This window comes from Dromiciops gliroides, chromosome 2, assembly GCF_019393635.1.
Source record: "Dromiciops gliroides isolate mDroGli1 chromosome 2, mDroGli1.pri, whole genome shotgun sequence".
In the NCBI taxonomy this organism is placed as follows: Eukaryota; Metazoa; Chordata; class Mammalia; order Microbiotheria; family Microbiotheriidae; genus Dromiciops; species Dromiciops gliroides.
In genome coordinates this window covers 211,695,775-211,714,658 of record NC_057862.1, presented here as the reverse complement: position 1 = coordinate 211,714,658, position 18,884 = coordinate 211,695,775, and the positions used below count along the sequence as shown (strand labels likewise).

Genomic DNA, 18,884 nt, shown 5'->3' with positions numbered 1-18,884 from the left:
CTGGTTTCAAATTTTTCTCCCTCCCTCCTCCCTCCCCAAGATAGCAAGTAATCTGATATAGGTTATATATGTACAATCACATTAAACATATTTCTGCATTAGTCATGTTAAGAGAGAAGAATTAGAGCAAAACAATTGTGTGCCAAAGGGCACACAGCTAGTAAGTGTCTGAGATGAGATTTGAACTCATGTCCTCCCAACTTCAGGGCCAGTGCTCTATGCACTGTGTCACCTTGCTGCCTGGCTCCTGGCTGGGAGGGAGTACTTGGTCAAAAGGTGGAGCACTATCCTGGCTTGGTCAGCAGCAGAAAGTTAAGCTCTCTTTTACCCCAGCCTTTCTCAGAGAATTTATTGCAGTACACTGATAAAGAGTCATTCAGATTGAGCGGGCATGAGTGGGCTGGGGTCTGAATCCTGAAAGGGAAGAGCCATGTGCAAGCAAGCCTTGGCTTCCTGTAAACAACAAAACCAGGCTTTCTCTTCTCTTCTCTTCTCTTCTCTTCTCTTCTCTTCTCTTCTCTTCTCTTCTCTTCTCTTCTCTTCTCTTCTCTTCTCTTCTCTTCTCTTCTCTTCTCTTCTCTTCTCTTCTCTTCTCTTCTCTTCTCTTCTTTCTCTCCTCTCCTCTTTTCAGTTTATTAATAAACATTTTTATTCATAGTTTTGAGTCCCAAATTCTATCCCTCCTTCTCTCCCTCCCCTTCCCCTTCCCTGAGGCAGCAGGCAATCAGATATAGGTTATACATGTGAAATTGTGCAAAACATTACAATATTAGTAATTTTGTATAAGAAAACTTAAATGAAAGAAAGTGAAAAATAGCATGCTTCAGTCTGTTCTACTAATATCAGTTCTTTCTTTGGAGGTGGATAGTATGTTTCATCAATAGTCTTTGGGATTGTCTTGGATCATTGTATCATTGTATTGTTGAGAATGGTCAAGTCATTCACAGTTCTTCATCAAACAGTATTGCTGTCTCTGTGCACAACTTTGTCTTAGCTCTGCTCACTTCACTATACATCAGTTTATACAAATCTTTCCAGGTCTTTCTGAGATCATCCTGCTTATCATTTCTTACAGCACAATAATATTCTATCACCATCATATAGCCCAGTTTGTTTAGCCATTCCCCAATTGATGGATATTCCTTTGACTTCCAATTCTTCAGGCTCTCTTTCATTGGATTATAGTAAAGAATAGAACAGCTATTTAATATCAAATTTGGGATAATAAATAGCACCGAACCCTCAGGGTTGCCGTGGGAATCAAATGAGATAAAAATTGCAAATTGCTTAGCATGGAGCCTGGCACATGGAAGGCGCTACATAAATGTTAACTGTCATCATGCTCATCACCATTATATATAGAGAGAGGGGCGATGAGCCACCCACCCCCAGTTTTAATGTTTTCAATCACTGTAAGAGAGTGGTTATGAGGATTTGTAATAGGGTCAAGTGATTTGAACTGTACTTGCTGCATCCAACTTCAGATTATCATTACTAAAGACTCCCTTCACATTCCCGCACTGCCCACGACCCTTTCTTTTTTTTTTTCCTTTTTTGCGGGGCAATGGGGGTTAAGTGACTTGCCCAGGGTCACACAGCTGGTAAGTGTCAAGTGTCTGAGGCCGGATTTGAACTCAGGTACTCCTGAATCCAGGGCCGGTGCTTTATCCACTGCGCCACCTAGACGCCCCCCCGCCCCAACCCTTTCTGCGGAGTCACCTGGCTAGCACGTGGCCCACCCAGTAATCTCCAAACACCCCGTTGCACCCCGGGACTTGTAGTCTCCAGGCCTAGTGACTCTCACTCTCCTTCTTCTCATTGGCCCTCTTAGACTCCGCCCCCTCACCTGGATCCGCCAATCATCTCTGGGGTGGGCGTGGAGGCGTGTGGGTGGGTGGGTGGGTCTGGGGCCTCCTTAAAGTCCAGTGCTCTTATTTGGGTTGAACCTGACCGTGAACTCAATCAGTGTGGAGCGGAAATCCGGACCCCGACCAAGTGGATCCGCACGCCAGTGATTTCTCACGGGTCCTACCGCGGACCGGCGCCACGCCTCCTCCTCCGCCGCTTAGAGCAGGTAACCGAGCTTCGTTAGTCTCCTGGGGGCCTGGACTCCCCCCGTGACTGCCAGCTCTGGGCCGCCCTCCCGCTGGGAGGGCCTGGGGTAGGGGGACTGGGGTGGGGGTAAGGACGAGGTTAGTCGGGGTCCTCCTCCCTCCTCCCCACAACTGCTGCTGTCTGTTCTCCCGGGGCCGCCGGGGATTTCTTCTTTTCTTTTTTTGTCCTTTCCGACCCTTTCGGTCTTAGCCGGGAGTTTTCAGGGATTCTCCCTCTTCTGGAGAGACCCGGAACGGAGGATCCTAGGCGTGGGCTTGGGAGGCACCTTGGGGCCCGAGTCCTCATTTTACAGATAAGCAAACTGAGGCCCGGGGGCAATGAAGCGACTCACAGAGTCGGGGATACTAAGAGGAGGAGCTTGGGTTTGAACGCGGGTCCCCTTGACCCCAGGGGCCAATGAACGAGCATTTTGTTTTCTCTCCTCTCCCCCCCCCCCCCGCCTTAAAAATAATAAACACAGATTCAAGCGAGACCAATTCTTGGGGGGACATGTCCCCCCCCAAAAAAATATACCTCATTGTACATTTTGACTCCCATCACCTCCTTTGGTGCTTGCATTAATCATTTGTTATGGTTAAGTCTCTCAAAGTTGTTTTTGCAATGTTGTTATTATCTTATGAATTGTTCTTCTGGTGCAGTAGTCTTGTAACTGGGCTCCCTGCTGTCACTGTCCACAGACAATCAAAATAAAGACAGCTAACATTTATGCAGTGCCTACTATGTGCCAAGTATTGTGTTTGTTCAGCTATCTCATTTGATCCTCATAACAACCTGAGGAGTAAGTACTTTTACTACTCCCATTTTACAGATGAGGAAACTGAGGCAAACAGGGTCACACAGCAAGTAAGTGTGTGAGGCTGCATTTGAACTCCGGTCTTTCTGACTCCCTACTCAGCCACCTAGCTGACCTTATTCTATCATAAGCCCTCCCCAATACAGAAAAACTTAAGTGTCCCTCTATTGCTTCAAAGTTCTTTAGTGTCACATTTAAGGCCTGACACAATCTGGCTCTTGTGCACCCCTCCAGGCTTATTTTATATTACTCTCTTCCCTGACCCTTTTAGTTTCAGCAAAACTGGAACTGTTGTTGGTTGTTATCTAAACTTCACACTCATCTCCCACCCTTATGAGTTTACAAAGGCCTGAAGTCTTATAGTAGTTCTTGCCTTTCTTTGGTGTTTTTGAAATAGCTGAATTTGGGTGTCAATAATGTAATGTGAAAAACACTTATTTTTGGAGTGATGACTCTTTGAGAAGAGAGAAGGGGATGCTAAGGGATGTTGTAGAGGTAGAAATGACAAGATTTTAGTAGCTGGTTATAATGAGAATGCAGGAGTTCAGGGGGGAATTTTTCCTTTCACTTTTTTTCCCAAACCAAAAGATTACCCTCTTTTATTCTAAACAAAGCTATGTCTTTGCTTTATTTTGCTAGGTTATATGACATTTCCTCCTAAATTGGGTGAATTTGTAATTTTATTTTATTTTATTTATTTTTTGTTTGTTTGTTTGTGGGGCAATGGGGGTTAAGTGACTTGCCCAGGGTCACACAGCTAGTAAGTGTCAAGTGTCTGAGGTCAGATTTGAACTCAGGTCCTCCTGAATCCAGGGCCGGTACTCTATCCACTGCGCCACCTAGCCACCCCCGAATTTGTAATTTTAAAAGTAGAATTAAAATTGTTTTTGAAGAAGCTGGTGCCAGGAGGGTTTATCTGGTAGGTACATCAAATCATGCAAACTCTAAAAATGAAAAGTTGTTTGTCCCTGATAACCACTGTTGTCCTAAAAATCGTGGGGTTTGGATCTTGTTTCTCATTGAATTGTAAATTCTGGAAAAAATGAATTAATAAATCACATAGGTAACTTGTAGTTCAGTCTAGAGTAAATCATTAGTTACTCCTCCCCAAAGGCTCTCTTTAAATTGGGCTCAGAAGCCCTTTGTTGCCCCCAGAACTGCTGCTTGGTTTGACTCCACTGACTTCCCAGTCCCCTTCTGCTTCCTAGTGGATTGTGTTAATGGGAGGCTTTTGGGGGAGTCTTTTGCTCTGCCCTCCAGCCAAAGTAGAGGCTATTATGGGTAATGAGGAGGTTTAAGTACTGAAACTGAAATAAACTCCTGGTGAATATGGTGAGTTTCCTGGTAATAAGCTTTTCCCGGCCAATTGCCGGGAAAAGAGAACTACAAATTAACATCATCTATGCTATATTTTATTTTAATTTATTTTGTTAAACATTTTCCAATTACATTTTAATCTAGTTCAGGTCACACACACCACCCCACCTTCATCCCCTCCCCCGGAAGTGACTTTGACATCTCTGCCTTATTCCCTTGAAGTGGTAGGTCCTGACTTAAAGGCATGATTCAAAGATTTAAATTTAGGTTCTGTCCTCTTTGCGTTCATATTTGCATACTTGGATATTTTCTTAAGACTTATACAATACCAATCATTTTAGATGTTTAATTCAGATTCAATTTTTTTTTTTGGTGAGGCAATTGGGGTTAAGTGACTTGCCCAGGGTCACACAGCTAGTAATTGTTAAGTGTCTGAGGCCAGATTTGAACTCAGGTCCTCCTGAATCCAGGGTCAACGCTCTATCCACTGTACCACCTAGCTGCCCCTTCAGATTCAATTTTGCAGGAAAAAATTGTATTAACAAATTGTAAAGGGGACATTATTCCGGAAATGCCACTGAAAGTTATATATCAAGAAATGCAAAATATTTTCTGGTTTAATTTAGTCAAGTCTGGGCAAAGTGGGTAGCCTCATGTACAGTGTACAGTGTAAATGAGTTGTCTCAATTATCTGACAAGTAAAATGTAGAGTTTGAAGTACTCCTCTATTCCATGAAGTATTCTGACCTCTCTGCAGTGTATTTACAGGTTTATCTTTGTGACACAATCATCACCGTATTGGGATTTTAAAATTTTGTTTTGAGACTGTTATTGTTGCTTTTTAACTTTAATCTTTTATTTTCTATCCATCTCTTCAGTCTGAGTCCAAAGAACAGAATGATTTTGAAGACAATTGTATTGTTGGCCACTGTCCTGGGAATCAGTGGTTTCCCCATTGATGATCCTGAGGATGGAGGGAAGCACTGGATTGTTATTGTGGCAGGCTCATCTGGCTGGGATAACTACAGACACCAAGTAAGAAAGGACTTATCTTATTCATGACTGTATTTGAAATATGTAAGGAAACATGGAAGTTGTTGGATATTAGATTTTTAAGCCATTTGATCTAAAATTCTCAGGAATGAAACTTTGGTTAGACAGACTATGCTCTTGCCTGGCCTTTCAACCCTCCCCAAAGTGGGAAAAGAGCATAGGACCAAAAATTAGGAGCTCTAGGTCCTAGTCTCTTCAGTGTTCCTAGTAAAGCAAGCCTCATTTTCCTCCTCCACAGAATGAGAAGGTTGGACAAGGTGAACTAACTGTAAGATCCCTTCCAGGTCTTCTGTTCTCTGATTCCCAGATACATTTTTAACAGCTGCTTCCCAAGAACTGCCCTCCCTCCATAACCCACCATTGTAATAAAAGTACAGTTAAGGGGGGCAGCCAGGGGGCGCAGTGGATAAAGCACCAGCCCTGGATTCAGGAGGTCCTGAGTTCCAATGGACTCAGACACTTGACACTAGCTGTGTGACCCTGGGCGAGTCACTTAACCCCCATTACCCGCCAAAAAAACTCAAAAAACCCCAAAAGTACAGTTAAGCAAACTAGGCTTTAGACTATGACATACTTCATTCCATGAAATTCTGGTAAGGAAGGAAGAATGAGCAACAAGTGTCTTAGTTAAATGTTAGACTTCATAAAAACCACTCTACCGGGGCAGCTAGGTGGTGCAGTGGATAGAGCACCAGCCCTGGAGTCAGGAGGATCTGAGTTCAAATATGACCTCAGACACTTGACACTTACTAGCTGTGTGACCCTGGGCAAGTCACTTAACCCTCATTGCCCCCCCCCCCAAAAAAAAGACAGGAACTTTCTCCACCTAAGCTTGAATAGAACATAATGGACTTCCCCACCCTATTTTAAATTTCTTGCAAGGTTGGGTAGTTTCTGACCAAGACAGAGAGTTAATGCAATCTCTCTTTTTTTGGGGGTGGGGGAGGCAATTGGGGTTGTGACTTGCCCAGGGTCACATAGCTAGTAAGTATCAAGCATCTGAGGCTGGATTTGAACTCAGGTCCTCCTGACTTCAGGGCTGGTGCTCTATCCACCACACTACCTAGCTGCCCCTGCAATCTCTTTTTAAATAATGTCTTCAAAAGAAAACTTGACCAAGTCAGGGCTTTGAAAGAAGGTGGGGACAAGGAGCTCTGAGTCTCCCCAAGATGTTGGTTATTTATTTATTTATTTATTTTTAGTGAGGCAATTGGGGTTAAGTGACTTGCCCAGGGTCACACAGCTAGTAAGTGTTAAGTGTCTGAGGCCGCATTTGAACTCAGGTACTCCTGACTTCAGGGCCGGTGCTCTATCCATTGCGCCATCTAGCTGCCCCAAGATGTTGGTTATTAATAATCATTCCTCACAGTACTGTTGTACACACATTATACACAAGGGGATTAGTCTTTTTGCCTCTGACCTCCTTGCTTATGTTGGGTAGGGTTGCTGGGTCAAAGAGGGGATACATTTTGATGAATTAACACATTCTATAATATTTTATTGTTCCTGTTCCCATAGCCTGGTGTTTACCATTTTAAAAATCTTTTGACATTTTATTCCAGTTTGGGGAGTGTGAAGTACAGTTGCCAATTTTTAATTTTTGTTTGTTTTTAAGTGATTTGCAGCTTTTTTCATGTGGTTGTTAATTTGTCTTGTGTGTGTGTGTGTGTGGGGGGCCAATGGGGGTTAAGTGACTTGCCCAGGGTCACATAGCTAGTACGTGTCAAGTGTCTGAGGCTGGATTTGAACTCAGGTACTCCTGAATCCAGGGCCAGTACTTTATCCATTGCACCACCTAGCTGCCCCCAATTTGTCTTTTTTTGAAAACTGTTCATCTTCTGCTCACTTATCAAGGAGTGACATCTTCCTCTGACACAGCTGTGTGACCTCCAGCAAGTCACTTAACTTCCTAGACCTCAGGTACCTCACCTATAAAGTAAAAAGGTAGGACGAGATGGTCTCAGAAGTTCCTTCAGCTCCACATCTATGATCCTGATACTAAGGCTATAAGACCTTTAACAAGTATTTGCCAGAAGTATTTCCCCCCCAAGAATTGATTTATTTTGATTTATGAATATTTTGAGTCATTGGCCATAGGAGTTCTTCATTCATAACTTTCCTGTCCTGCCAACCAAGAGTTAGTGAGAAGTGACATACTGATTCAGATGCCCTGGATTTCATATAAACAAACCTGTATGTTAAATTAATTTATTACTATTCCCCACGCACAAGGGATTTTATAAAAATTAGGACTGTCAAATTGGTGAACTGATAGACTCCATTTTATCTATACTATTTTTATTTCACTTCCCCATTAACTGTTGTTAAGCTTATTCTCTGGAATTGTGTTTTATTAAAAAAATTTTATATCTAGTGAGGCAATTGGGGTTAAGTGACTTGCCCAGGGTCACACAGCTAGTAAGTGTTAAGTGTCTGAGGCCGGATTTGAACTCAGGTACTCCTGACTCTAGGGCCAGTGCTCTATCTACTGCGCCACCTAGCTGCCCCAAACTTTTTTTTTTTTTTTGCAGGATAATGGGGGTTAAGTGACTTTCCCAGGGTCACACAGCTAGTAAGTGTCAAGTGTCCGATGCTGGATTTGAACTCAGGTCCTCTTGAATCCAGGGCCGGTGCTCTATCCACTGTGCCACCTAGCCGCCCCTAAAGGCATTCTTTTTTTTTTTTTTTGGTGGGGCAATTGGGGTTAAGCGACTTGCCCAGGGTCACACAGCTTGCAAGTGTCAAGTGTCAGATTTGAGGTCAGATTTGAACTCAGGTCCTCCTGACTCCAGGGCCAGTGCTCTATCCACTGTGCCACCTAGCTGCTTCTCTTATGCCTCTTACAGAGCCATTCCACAGGACAGAATTTTCTTAGAGGACAAAAGAGAGGGAAAAAATTGGGCAAAACTAATCTTATTGGTTAACTAGTATTTTTTGTCTGTTTGTTTGTTTTGGTTTGTTTTGGTTTTGTGAGGTAATTGGGGTTAAGTGACTTGCCCAGGGTCACTCAGCTAGTATGTCAAGTAACTGAGGTCGGATTTGAACTCATGTCCTCCTGAATCCAGGACCAGTGCTCCATCCACTGCACCACCTAGCTGCCCCCCAACTAGTATTTTTGAAGGGCCTACTAAAACTGACAGTGCATGATCAGTTACACTCATACATCTCCCCTCCCCCACCTTTACTAAGGAGTCCAGTGTTTTCTCCTATCTCTTTAGGGTCTACCATGTTAGGTGTAATTTTGGAAAATTCATTAAACAGCTTGATCACAAACTGAATAACTGAATAAGCAGCTCCCAAATAACAGAATTGACTGACCTGAGAAAGGTGGTTGTCATAGGGCAGTTTGGTGGTACAGTGAATAGAATGCTGGGATTTGGATTTAGGAGGCACTTCCTATCTGTGCGACCCTGGGCAAATCATTTAACTTGTTCCCTCTTATGGAAAATCGGGATAATGAAACTACCTTCCAAGGTTTTTGTGAGGATAAAAAGAGAGATTTGTAAATCTTAAAGTGATAATGTGAGTTATTGTACTATAATCATTCAGAGCCGGCTTGCTAGAATTTAACTTATGATTTAACAAGTTTCAGTGCTGGATCTGTCCAGAAAGGTCATTAAATCAGAGGCTTTGTTACTCAGCTTTTACAAAACCTTGGAGACCTTAGGCAAGTCCATCTTCTCAGAATTGAGCATTTGATTTCCTCATCTAGAAAAATCAAGGGGTTGGACTGGAAAGTTTCTTACCTTCTAAACCCTGTGAGCCTAGGTAGTTAGCCTGCTAGTTGCCCAGTACTATGCTATACCCCCAAAACATACAATAGAGCTTTGTCATTGTTCAGATGAGTGTGTGAACAATAATGAATGGACAATGTAAACAATAAGCTCATGAAATTGAAACGGTGGTTCCTTTCCACATAAAAGTATTGCTGATGTTCATTTGTCATCCATTGGTACTTAAACAAAATAGTGACTTGAACAAATACAAGAAATAGTTAATTCATTAAAGGATCATAGCTCTGAAGCTGGAAGGGCCGTCTGAACACACCCAGTCCAGCTCCCTCATTAACAACAACAACAAAGAATCCTTCCTGGTTCCTAGGAAATTTATCAGAAATGACCCATGGACAACAAGAACATGGAACTTTGTATTCCTTTTTTTTTTTTTTGGCAGGGCAATGGGGGTTAAGTAGTCAGCTAGTAAGTGTCAAGTGTCTGAGACCGGATTTGAACTCAGGTCCTCCTGAATCCCGGGCTGGTGCTTTATCCACTGCACCACCTAGCTGCCCTGTATTCCTTTTGAAAAATGTATTTTTATTGCCTCCTAGTGATGGAGGAGGTAACAGAGGGGTTAACAGACAAACCTAAGACCGGAGCTCTAATTTAGATCTGAGCTCCAAGAAGGGCTAATAGATAACTTACAGACCCCAGTTCTAAAAGGGATTAATAGATAACTTAAGATTTGGGCCCTCACCAATATAAGACAGGGCCTAGGTTCTTGTTAATTGTTACCTGGAGGTCCACTTTCCATTAATTACCACCTATAACATAAATATAAGGAGACAGGTCACAGAGACCCTAACTGGTAGATGTTTGTACCCAGAAACCAGGCCTAAGAAAAAAGAGATCAAAAACACAGAGACACTCTGACCTTGGCAAGGTGAGGAATGTTTTTAGGAACATGCTCAGAACGGACCAAATGTGTCCTTAGGTTCACTTTATGATGGGTAAACCCCCAAAACACACCTCCACGGAAAAAGGTACACACCTGGGGGTTGTCTTAGGACCCCAGGAAGTCCAAATTAGGGTGAGACCTCCCATGAACCTCCCACAAGGAGGAGATTAAGATAATGAGGAGATAACTTTTTCTCACTATAAATATAACTATTCTTCCCCCTATTCGAGACACATTCCTCCTTTGGGTGCTCTCCCTGTGGTCACTCACAGTATTGCAATAAAACTTGGGAAACTGAGTCACAGATGCTTGTAATTCTTTGGGATGCCTCACCATCAATTTGATCACCTTAATTCCATCCCACATCACTTTCGTCTTTACATTACCTTTATTTCCATATATATCACTCTTCCCTTCCCAATCTAGTGAGGTTTTATAATAAAGAGTGGACAAAGCAGTTCAGCAACTACTTCAACTGTTTGACAATATAGTTTTTGTTTGTTTGTTTGGTTGGTTTTTTGCGGGGCAATGGGGGTTAAGTGACTTGCCCAGGGTCACACAGCTAGTAAGCGTCAAGTTTCTGAGGCCAGATTTGAACTCAGGTACTCCCAAATCCAGGGCCGGTGCTTTATCCGCTGCACCACCTAGCCGCCCCCAACAATATAGTTTTATGTATTTCTGTGTGTGACTGTATATCTAGATATATGGTGTGTGTATATATATATATATATATATATATATATATATATATGTGTGTGTGTGTGTATTTGTGTGTACATATATATTTATAGCTACACACATATACAATCTAAATGTGAATCTTCTCCCAAACAAATCTTATGAGGGGAGTAAGTGGACATGTGGCCTTGCTACAGGAAGTCATATTGCTGTGTCAGACTCTAGCACACGTTGTTTAAAGATATGTTGATATACCATTTTTTTTTTGGTTGAAAATTTAAAGTGTTCTGCACTTTTCCTAAACTATTATACAAGTAACACATTTCTGGAGGCTTCCGTTTTGAAGGGGAAAGTATATATAAGGATATATTTACCCTAGGCAAATACTAATCCAATTTGAATTACACTTCTGTTTTCTTTTCTTTTTTTTTTTTTTGGCGGGGCAATGAGGGTTAAGTGACTTGCCCAGAGTCACACAGCTAGTAAGTGTCAAGTGTCTGAGGTCAGATTTGAACTCAGGTCCTCCTGAATCCAGGGCTAGTGCTTTATCCACTGCACCACCTAGCTGCCCGCATATACTTCTGTTTTTCAGTTATTTGAGTTGACTTTCATATTTCTCCTTTGAGTCATTTAAAAAAAAAATGTAGACACTTTACTGTAGGAACCACCTTTTCTACTAGTTCTAAAAAGCTTAGTTATTTGGTTTTTCACTCTACTGCAGAGTCTGGGGAGTGTTTTCCTGAGTCAGCGACTATAGAGAATAGCAGACAGACCTTTGTATCTTCAGGGGCCAAGAAGAAATTTAGTGACCTAATCAAACTCTACATTTTTGGTTGTTTAATGAAAACTAAAACACCAAAATATTGTGTGAACAACAGGTATCCTTACTGTAGTGATTGCCCCATTTGATATTAGGTATTTTTATGCCTTTGTGAATATAAAAAAAATAGGATTTTACCTAATAAACATCTTCTTTTTCTCTTTTTTTTTTTTTAGTGAGGCAACTGGGGTTAAGTGGCTTGCCCAGGGTCACACAGCTAGTAAGTGTTAAGTGCCTGAGGCTGGATTTGAACTCAGGTACTCCTGACTCCAGGGCTGGTGCTCTATCCATTGCGCCACCTAGCTGCCCCCTCTAATAACCATCTTTTATCCTGATCAAAATAAACTTCATAGGAAGTTTTTTGTGCATGTTTGTCTAATTTATATATAGTAAACTAGTAAAAATAGTTCACACTTCTGTAATAAAAACAATTCACTTATTTCTTCTATTCTTTGAGGCTTACAAAGCAGAGTAGCTCTGGGAGACCATCTCTAGTTCACATATGAGGAAAGAGGCTTAGAGAAAGTCTGGAGACTTAACCAAGGTCATATGACTAACAAGTGGCAGAGCTGAGACTCAGCCTATAATTCAAGAACAAAATCCAGTGTTCTTTACACTTGCAACACTTATAAGTTGATTGCCTAATGATATTTCTCAACATTAGATTTTTCTTTAAACAAAATATATTTCTGAAATCTAAAGCAGGAAAACTTCTCAAGTAGTTACTATGCTGAGTGCTTTACTGTATACATCCTCTCAAAGGAAATAACAAATTTCAAGGTATCTTAGAATAAGTAATTTTTTGTTCTTCCCATTCTGTCAACTTTTTTTAATTTGGAGAGAACATTACACATTTTAGTTCCTGAATCAGAAGCATATTGTTTACCAGATAATTTTTTTTTATTTTGAACACCGAAGGATTCTAAATGAAACTGAATCTCCATTTAATTTCTCTTGCTTTAAAAAATGTTTATTTTCAAAACTGCTCTGCTTGTCTCTGCTTCCTTCTATTTTCTGTGCCCTTTATAAAATTAAAATGGGTTTCTTTTTTGGTATCACTATTGCTTACTCCCCCTAACTTCCTCGTTAAGAAAGCAAAAAAACCTTTGTAAAAATAGGCATAGGCAATCAAAATGAATCTGCAAATAGCCATCTTCAATAACGCAAGGTTCTGTACCTTGTATCCAACTATTATCCCCCTGGTATTATCTTCCCTTCCTCATCCCCATGTTTTCCCGTTGTGAGTTTGATGTATTTCTATACCAGACTCTGTATTCCACACTCCTTTGTCTATTTCAGATAAATAACAGTGAAGTTCATCTGATACCATTCCTCTATCTCTTCATCTTCCTTTATATATTCACAATTATGAAAAATAGCAAATTCCCCTCCCTCCTTTCTACACTAACGAATTCCTTTTGTTCTCCCTTTTCCCTCATCTTCAAATCCTTAAACAGAACCAATCCACCCCCAAGACCTCTGTTTTTCTTATTTAATTCCTTCTATACTCTTTGGAAATATTAAAGTTCTGAAGAGATATTTCTTTTCTCCTTTTAGCATATGAGCACCATATATCACATACCTCTTAACAATTTCTCAAATAAGTATACTTTTCTAGGTTTTTTCATCAGAAATCTTTTTTCCTTCAAAAGTTAATTCTTTCCCCCTTTAATACTTAGCTTTGCAGGATAAGTTATCCTTGATTGTATATCTCCTTTGCCTTTTGTAATATTGCATTCCGAGATCTATTCTTGCATATAGGTGAAGTTGCCAGCATTTTTGTAATCCTGACTGTGGTCCCCTGGTACCTGAGTTGCCACTTTCTAGATCTTTCTAGTATTTTTTCTTTGATGTGAGAGCTCTGGAGCTTGGCTCTGATATTCCTGGCACTTCCTTTTTATTTTACTTTTTCTTCTCGTTCTAATAGAACTTGGTAGTTTTCATTTATGATTTCTTGGAATGTAGTATCCAATTTGGGGGGGGGGCGGGGCAATGGGGGTTAAGTGACTTGCCCAAGGTCACACAGCTAGTAAGTGTCAAGTGTTTGAGGCCGGATTTGAACTCAGGTCCTCCTGAATCCAGGGCCAGTGCTTTATCCACTGTGCCACCTAGCTGCCCCCTCCAATTTTTTTTTTTATTTACAGATTCCAATGATTCTTAAATAATCATTCCTTGGCATGTTTTGCAGATCACTTTTTGGGGGGGCTATCCGATATTTTAGATCTTAATTGTTTTTTCATCTTTTGATTTTGTTCTAATATTTCTTGCCGTCTCATGGAGTCATTTGGTTTGGTCTAATTTTCAGAGTTACTTTATTGGGGTAAAGTTTATCACTTTCTATTCTAAGTTATTTATTTTCCTTCAAGTTCTTTTTTCCAGAACTTTTATTTTATTATGTATCTCTTGCTTCATTTCTTTTGGGTAGTTAGATTATCCTTGTGGAAAATCCATTTTTTACCTTTTTAAGTCTCTGTTTTTCAGTTATTAGAATTTTTCTTTCTTTTTAGGGAAATCTTTAGATTTGTGATAATTTTTTTCCCCCTAAATTTGTTTTCAGCTTTTCCAGTAGTTCTTTTGTTTGTGAGGCAATTGGGGTTCAGTGACTTTCCCAAGGTCACACAGCTAGTTAAGTGTCAAGTGTCTGAGGTCGGATTTGAACTCAGGTTCTCCTGAATCCAGGGCCAGTGCTCTATCTACTGGGCCACCTAACTGCCCTGTGATAATTTTTTTATAGTGATTACTGTTTTTCTTATTTACTCATCTCTCCAACTTTAGCTGAGTTGGGGATCTGTATCAGGACCAGACTCTGCTCCCTGCTTTGCTTTTGAGTATCATAATCTCACACTAGATTCAGAGTGCTAGATTTTCAGGGCCCTCTCTGTCAAGGCATATGCTGTTAGAGACCTCAGAGCCCTTGGACCTGAGCACTATAGTTTTTGTTTTTTGTTTTTTATTTTTTTTAGTGAGGCAATTGGGGTTAAGTGACTTGCCCAAGGTCACACAGCTAGTCCGTGTTAAGTGTCTGAAGCCGGATTTGAACTCAGGTACTCCTGATTCCAGGGCTGGTGCTCTATCCACTGCACCACCTAGCTGCCCCCTGAGCACTATAGTTAATGTTGCTTGATATCTAGACTTTAAAACTAACCTTGGGCTTTCTCAGAGGATCCCTCCACTCTAGCTCCCTTTGGACACAGATTCTTGAAGTCCACATCCCATCTTTGGTTGATTTGGGATGTCACCTTGTGTTAGTGCTGGCTTTGCTGGGAAAAGTCAATTCCTCATTGCCCTTAGGTTTCTGGCTTCTTTTTTGTGCAGTTTTGATGTGGAAGAAGTTGCTTATTCTAGTTTTTCTTTGGCTCTCCTGAACATCATTCAGGCTGGTTTGAACTTGAGGGTTTTTGCCAAGTGGGTATATGGAAACTAGGAGAGATCTACCTCCTGTCCAGGGAGCTATCCTGGCAAGAAGTTACAAACACAAGCTCAGAAAGGCTCCTGAATTTAGAAAATGTTTTAGGTCAAGAGACACCTATCTTGATGGTAGCAATTTTCTTCATGTGACTTAACACATGTCATTTAAAAAAATAGACTCCTCCACTCTACTCAATAAAGGGAAATTTTAAAGAGCCTTTTGTTCATGGGAGTAGCTCTATCCATGTGGGTTCATGGTTTTTCACTTGATGCATGAGAGTTTAAAGGGAAGCATTTAAAGTTAGTAAGAAATTGATACTTGTGCACAAGTGTGTGTATGCAAATATTTGCAAGATCATTTTTGATGAAGTTGCTGTGGTGTATACTAAAATCAGGCTAATGAAATAGCATCATTTGGGGTTTTTTTGTTTTTGTGGGGCAATGAGTGTTAAGTGACTTGCCCAGGGTAACACAGCTAAGTAAGTGTCAAGTGTCTGAGGCTGGATTTGAACTTAGGTCCTCCTGAATCCAGGGCTGTGCTTTATCCACTGCACCACCTAGCTGCCCCCAAAATAGCATCATATGTAAAACAACGTCTAATCCCTCTCCACCTCAGACTCCTCAGTAACTTCCAAAATGATTTTGAAGCACAGGTTTCTCCTGCCCCTCACTTTTGTTTCCTGTTCCCTCTTTTCTAGAATAAAATACATGTTTTACTCTGCTTGGCATTTGAAGTCCTGTACAGTCTCATTTCAGCCTACCTTTCTGGACTGGTTTCCTATTACACTCCCTCATGTAGTCTATGTTCCAACCACACCTGGTTGCCTATTTTCTGTACCTTATGCACAACATTCCCCTTCCTTCGTGCCTTTTTTTCCAAAAAGAGGCTTTTCCCCCTTATTGGTGTTCTCTTCCTGAAATGACTTCCTGTGCGTTTTGTATTTATTTGAGTGTAGTCTCAGAAGCCAAGGACTTTTTAATATTTTATCACCAAGAGCCTTTTAAAATAGCCATCTAATGGATGCTTGTTGAATTATTGTTATTATAATATAATATTGGCTGAGGCAAAAATGTTTTGATAACCATTTAAACTGAAAAATGATAATCTAAGAAGCACTGTGAGACTATAGAACTTGTTCTTTTCCAGGCTGACGCCTGCCATGCATACCAGATTGTTCACCGAAATGGGATTCCTGATGAACAGATAATTGTCATGATGTATGATGACATTGCAAACAATGAACAGTGAGTAGGACCTTCATAGAACTTGGTAGAAAAAAAGATTTAAGAGATATTTTTATGCTAACAAATGCAAAAGTGGTACATAAAATAATTTGTGGTTGAGAGTCTAAAATATAGTAACATTTCACTTCTTGTGAGGTTAGCCTTAAATTTGGGAACATCATAAAACCAGATCCTGAGCTTCCAAAGTGAGTGTCAGAGAGTTAATACAATTTCAGTTAGGTTTTTATTTTAGGGTCTATCTACTCTTAGATAATTCAAACAAGTATATGTTTCCTCGGTTCAAAGCAAACTAGAAATAGTGGGAGGAGAGGAGGGGTAGCTGCTAGATTCAGACACAGTGGCAAAAAGTGACAAGCGACAGCACTAAAGTAAGGAGGAGACAGAAAAAAGACACCTAAGAAGCATTTAGAAACAGAATTTGGATTCAACTCAAAGCACAGCAAGATAGGACCATCTAGCGCATGAAGTCAAACAATCTTGAACAGTACTGCTGTCTTACAAAAAAGTACAATCATTGATGTACCTAATGGCTCCAGGCCTTCAAGAAAAGGATAATAGATAGGGACTACATGACAGAAGATTTTTTTAAGATGCTTCAGTGGTTATGGATAATTTCATTACTGTGGAAAATTTACTCATGGAAAATAGGTTTAGTTGAACATTTTATACCACATGCAGTTCTCCATAGATATTTCCTATGCATTATATGATATGGGCATGTTTTTTATAATTAGAGGAAAATAGTGGAAATATTTCATAACATTGGCTATGGGGAGAATTCTTAAAGCAAGGGATGGAAGAGATTGCAAATTATAAAGCAGATAATTTTGATTACATGAAATTGAAAAGCTAGGATAAGAACTAGCAATGGGAGACCTATAGTACTATTGTTGTCACATGCTACGTATGGGACATGGGGCGAGTCATTTCAGTTTTAGTTTTCTCTTCTATAAAATTAAGGTGTTCACTAGATGGCCTCTAAAATCTTTCCTAGCTGAGGTGATAAATGAACATGTCTGAGTAAAATAATCTATATTTTTGGCTTAGACTTGGCAGTGGGCATCTTTTTTGGCTACTGGTATAATGGATTTAGGGGCATAGCAATCTTCAGAATTTAAATTTCACTTATATAATAAGCCAGGGCTGACCAGGTTGTATTGGTGTATCATGTTGTCTAACAGTTAACAAAAGGAGGTTTACTTAGCCTTGACAGGTCACTTATTTCTGCATGTTTTCCCTGTGTTGACTAGGGTGGTCAAGCTTTAGGAGACAGCTGGGGCTCCTTAAAGTTTTGTTGGTTTTTTTTTGTACTGAGGTGTCCAGAAATTCATGCTAGTAGACTTCGTCCCCTGAAGCCATCAACTTTTATGGATAGTTTCAGTAACTTTAGGGAAAATAACTAACCCAACCAACATGGCTGGGAATGATGTTAACTATATATCTCTGACCATACCTTACAACATTATTTGCTATAGCAAAATTTAGTATATGATGATACTGTATTGTATCCTACTTCACAAAATTAGGGCTTTTTTTTAAAAAGACTGTCTTACCTAAAATCGCCATGGATTGTGTCATAGTGAGGTATTAATATATTTCTTTTAAGTGGATTTGTCATATTTTGTGTCTTTGTTCATTACATTTTGTTTTTATTATAGGATTCCATTTTTCTAAATAGCTATTCTGTCACTTAATTTTTTTTTCAGAAATCCCACACAAGGTATTATCATCAATAGACCAAATGGCACTGATGTGTATAAAGGGGTTCCAAAAGACTATACAAAAGGGGTAAGTTTATTCTTCAACCACTGGTTCCAACTAAATGTCTCATTTTTCATTTAACTTCTTGTCAGTATTTGTTGTTTATAGGGATTTGTGTCACTAGTAGAGATCTTGGAATCCTACTAGAGAAACGTTAGAGAAAGTTTTGAACACTTGCAAGTTTCTAGATTTTTGTTTGGTTTGATTTTAAAGTTCTTAGTCCACATTTTAAAGGCCTATGCTAGATGCTATGCAAATATTGTACTTCTTTTAGGAATTCTTAATAATCAGATCATACATAGGTAATCTAAATAGTATTTTGAGTGTCAGCCTCACTGTCATGTTAGGTCCAGTGGAATGAGATTCTGTTCATGTTGTACTTTGCTGCAACCTTATTCAACTAAACATTACTATATAATTTCTGAATAAATTAAAATGTTTGTTATACATTTAAATCTACCCATTTGCCCAACACAGTTTGCTTCTGGTTTTACCCTCCTAGTCTCATTTATTTTCTTTTTTTCTCACACCTAGCGATCAATGTAGCTTTTAGCATTTCTCTGTATTGGCCATGTGGTTTTTGTGGAACCAGTGTTTATTCAGGCAATGCATGTGCTCTTTTGGCCAAGTCTAACTCAGTCGAGTTGGGTAGTTCAGATTCAGATTGGAATGAATTCAGGCATTCATAGACCAAATTAGTTAAGAAAAGGTTTACTTGGTCATAGTATAGAAAGGATACTCAGCAGGGCTCTAGCATGGCCTCTCTCATCTCATTACAATGCTTATTCTAATGGCATTTGGATATTGCCAAATCTGAGGGGCCTGTTTCCTTGTGGGCTGGCCTCCTTAATGTAGGAAAAAATAAATGAAAGGATTTACTAATTGTTTACTGTGTGAAAAACCAGTATGCTAAATTCTGGACATTCAAAAACAATCAGTCTCTGTTGAAAGACTTCATTTAATTTGAATAATAATTTAATTTAATGCATATAGTGAGGTTTCAACCACAAGTCAGATGGC

The 18,884-nt window shown here is 40.0% G+C and overlaps 1 protein-coding gene across 1 annotated transcript in view; it reads left to right on the top strand.

Annotated features, from left to right (window-relative positions):
- Nucleotides 1-1,908: 1,908 nt before the first annotated feature.
- Nucleotides 1,909-18,884, top strand: part of LOC122744092 (legumain-like) — a 35,715-nt gene continuing 18,739 nt past the window's right edge. The window contains exons 1-4 of the mRNA XM_043989434.1: nt 1,909-2,074; nt 5,104-5,260; nt 16,006-16,103; nt 17,810-17,891. Coding sequence (XP_043845369.1) covers nt 5,123-5,260; nt 16,006-16,103; nt 17,810-17,891 — 318 coding nt within the window. The 5' untranslated portion in view covers nt 1,909-2,074; nt 5,104-5,122. The remainder of the gene's footprint in view (nt 2,075-5,103; nt 5,261-16,005; nt 16,104-17,809; nt 17,892-18,884) is intronic.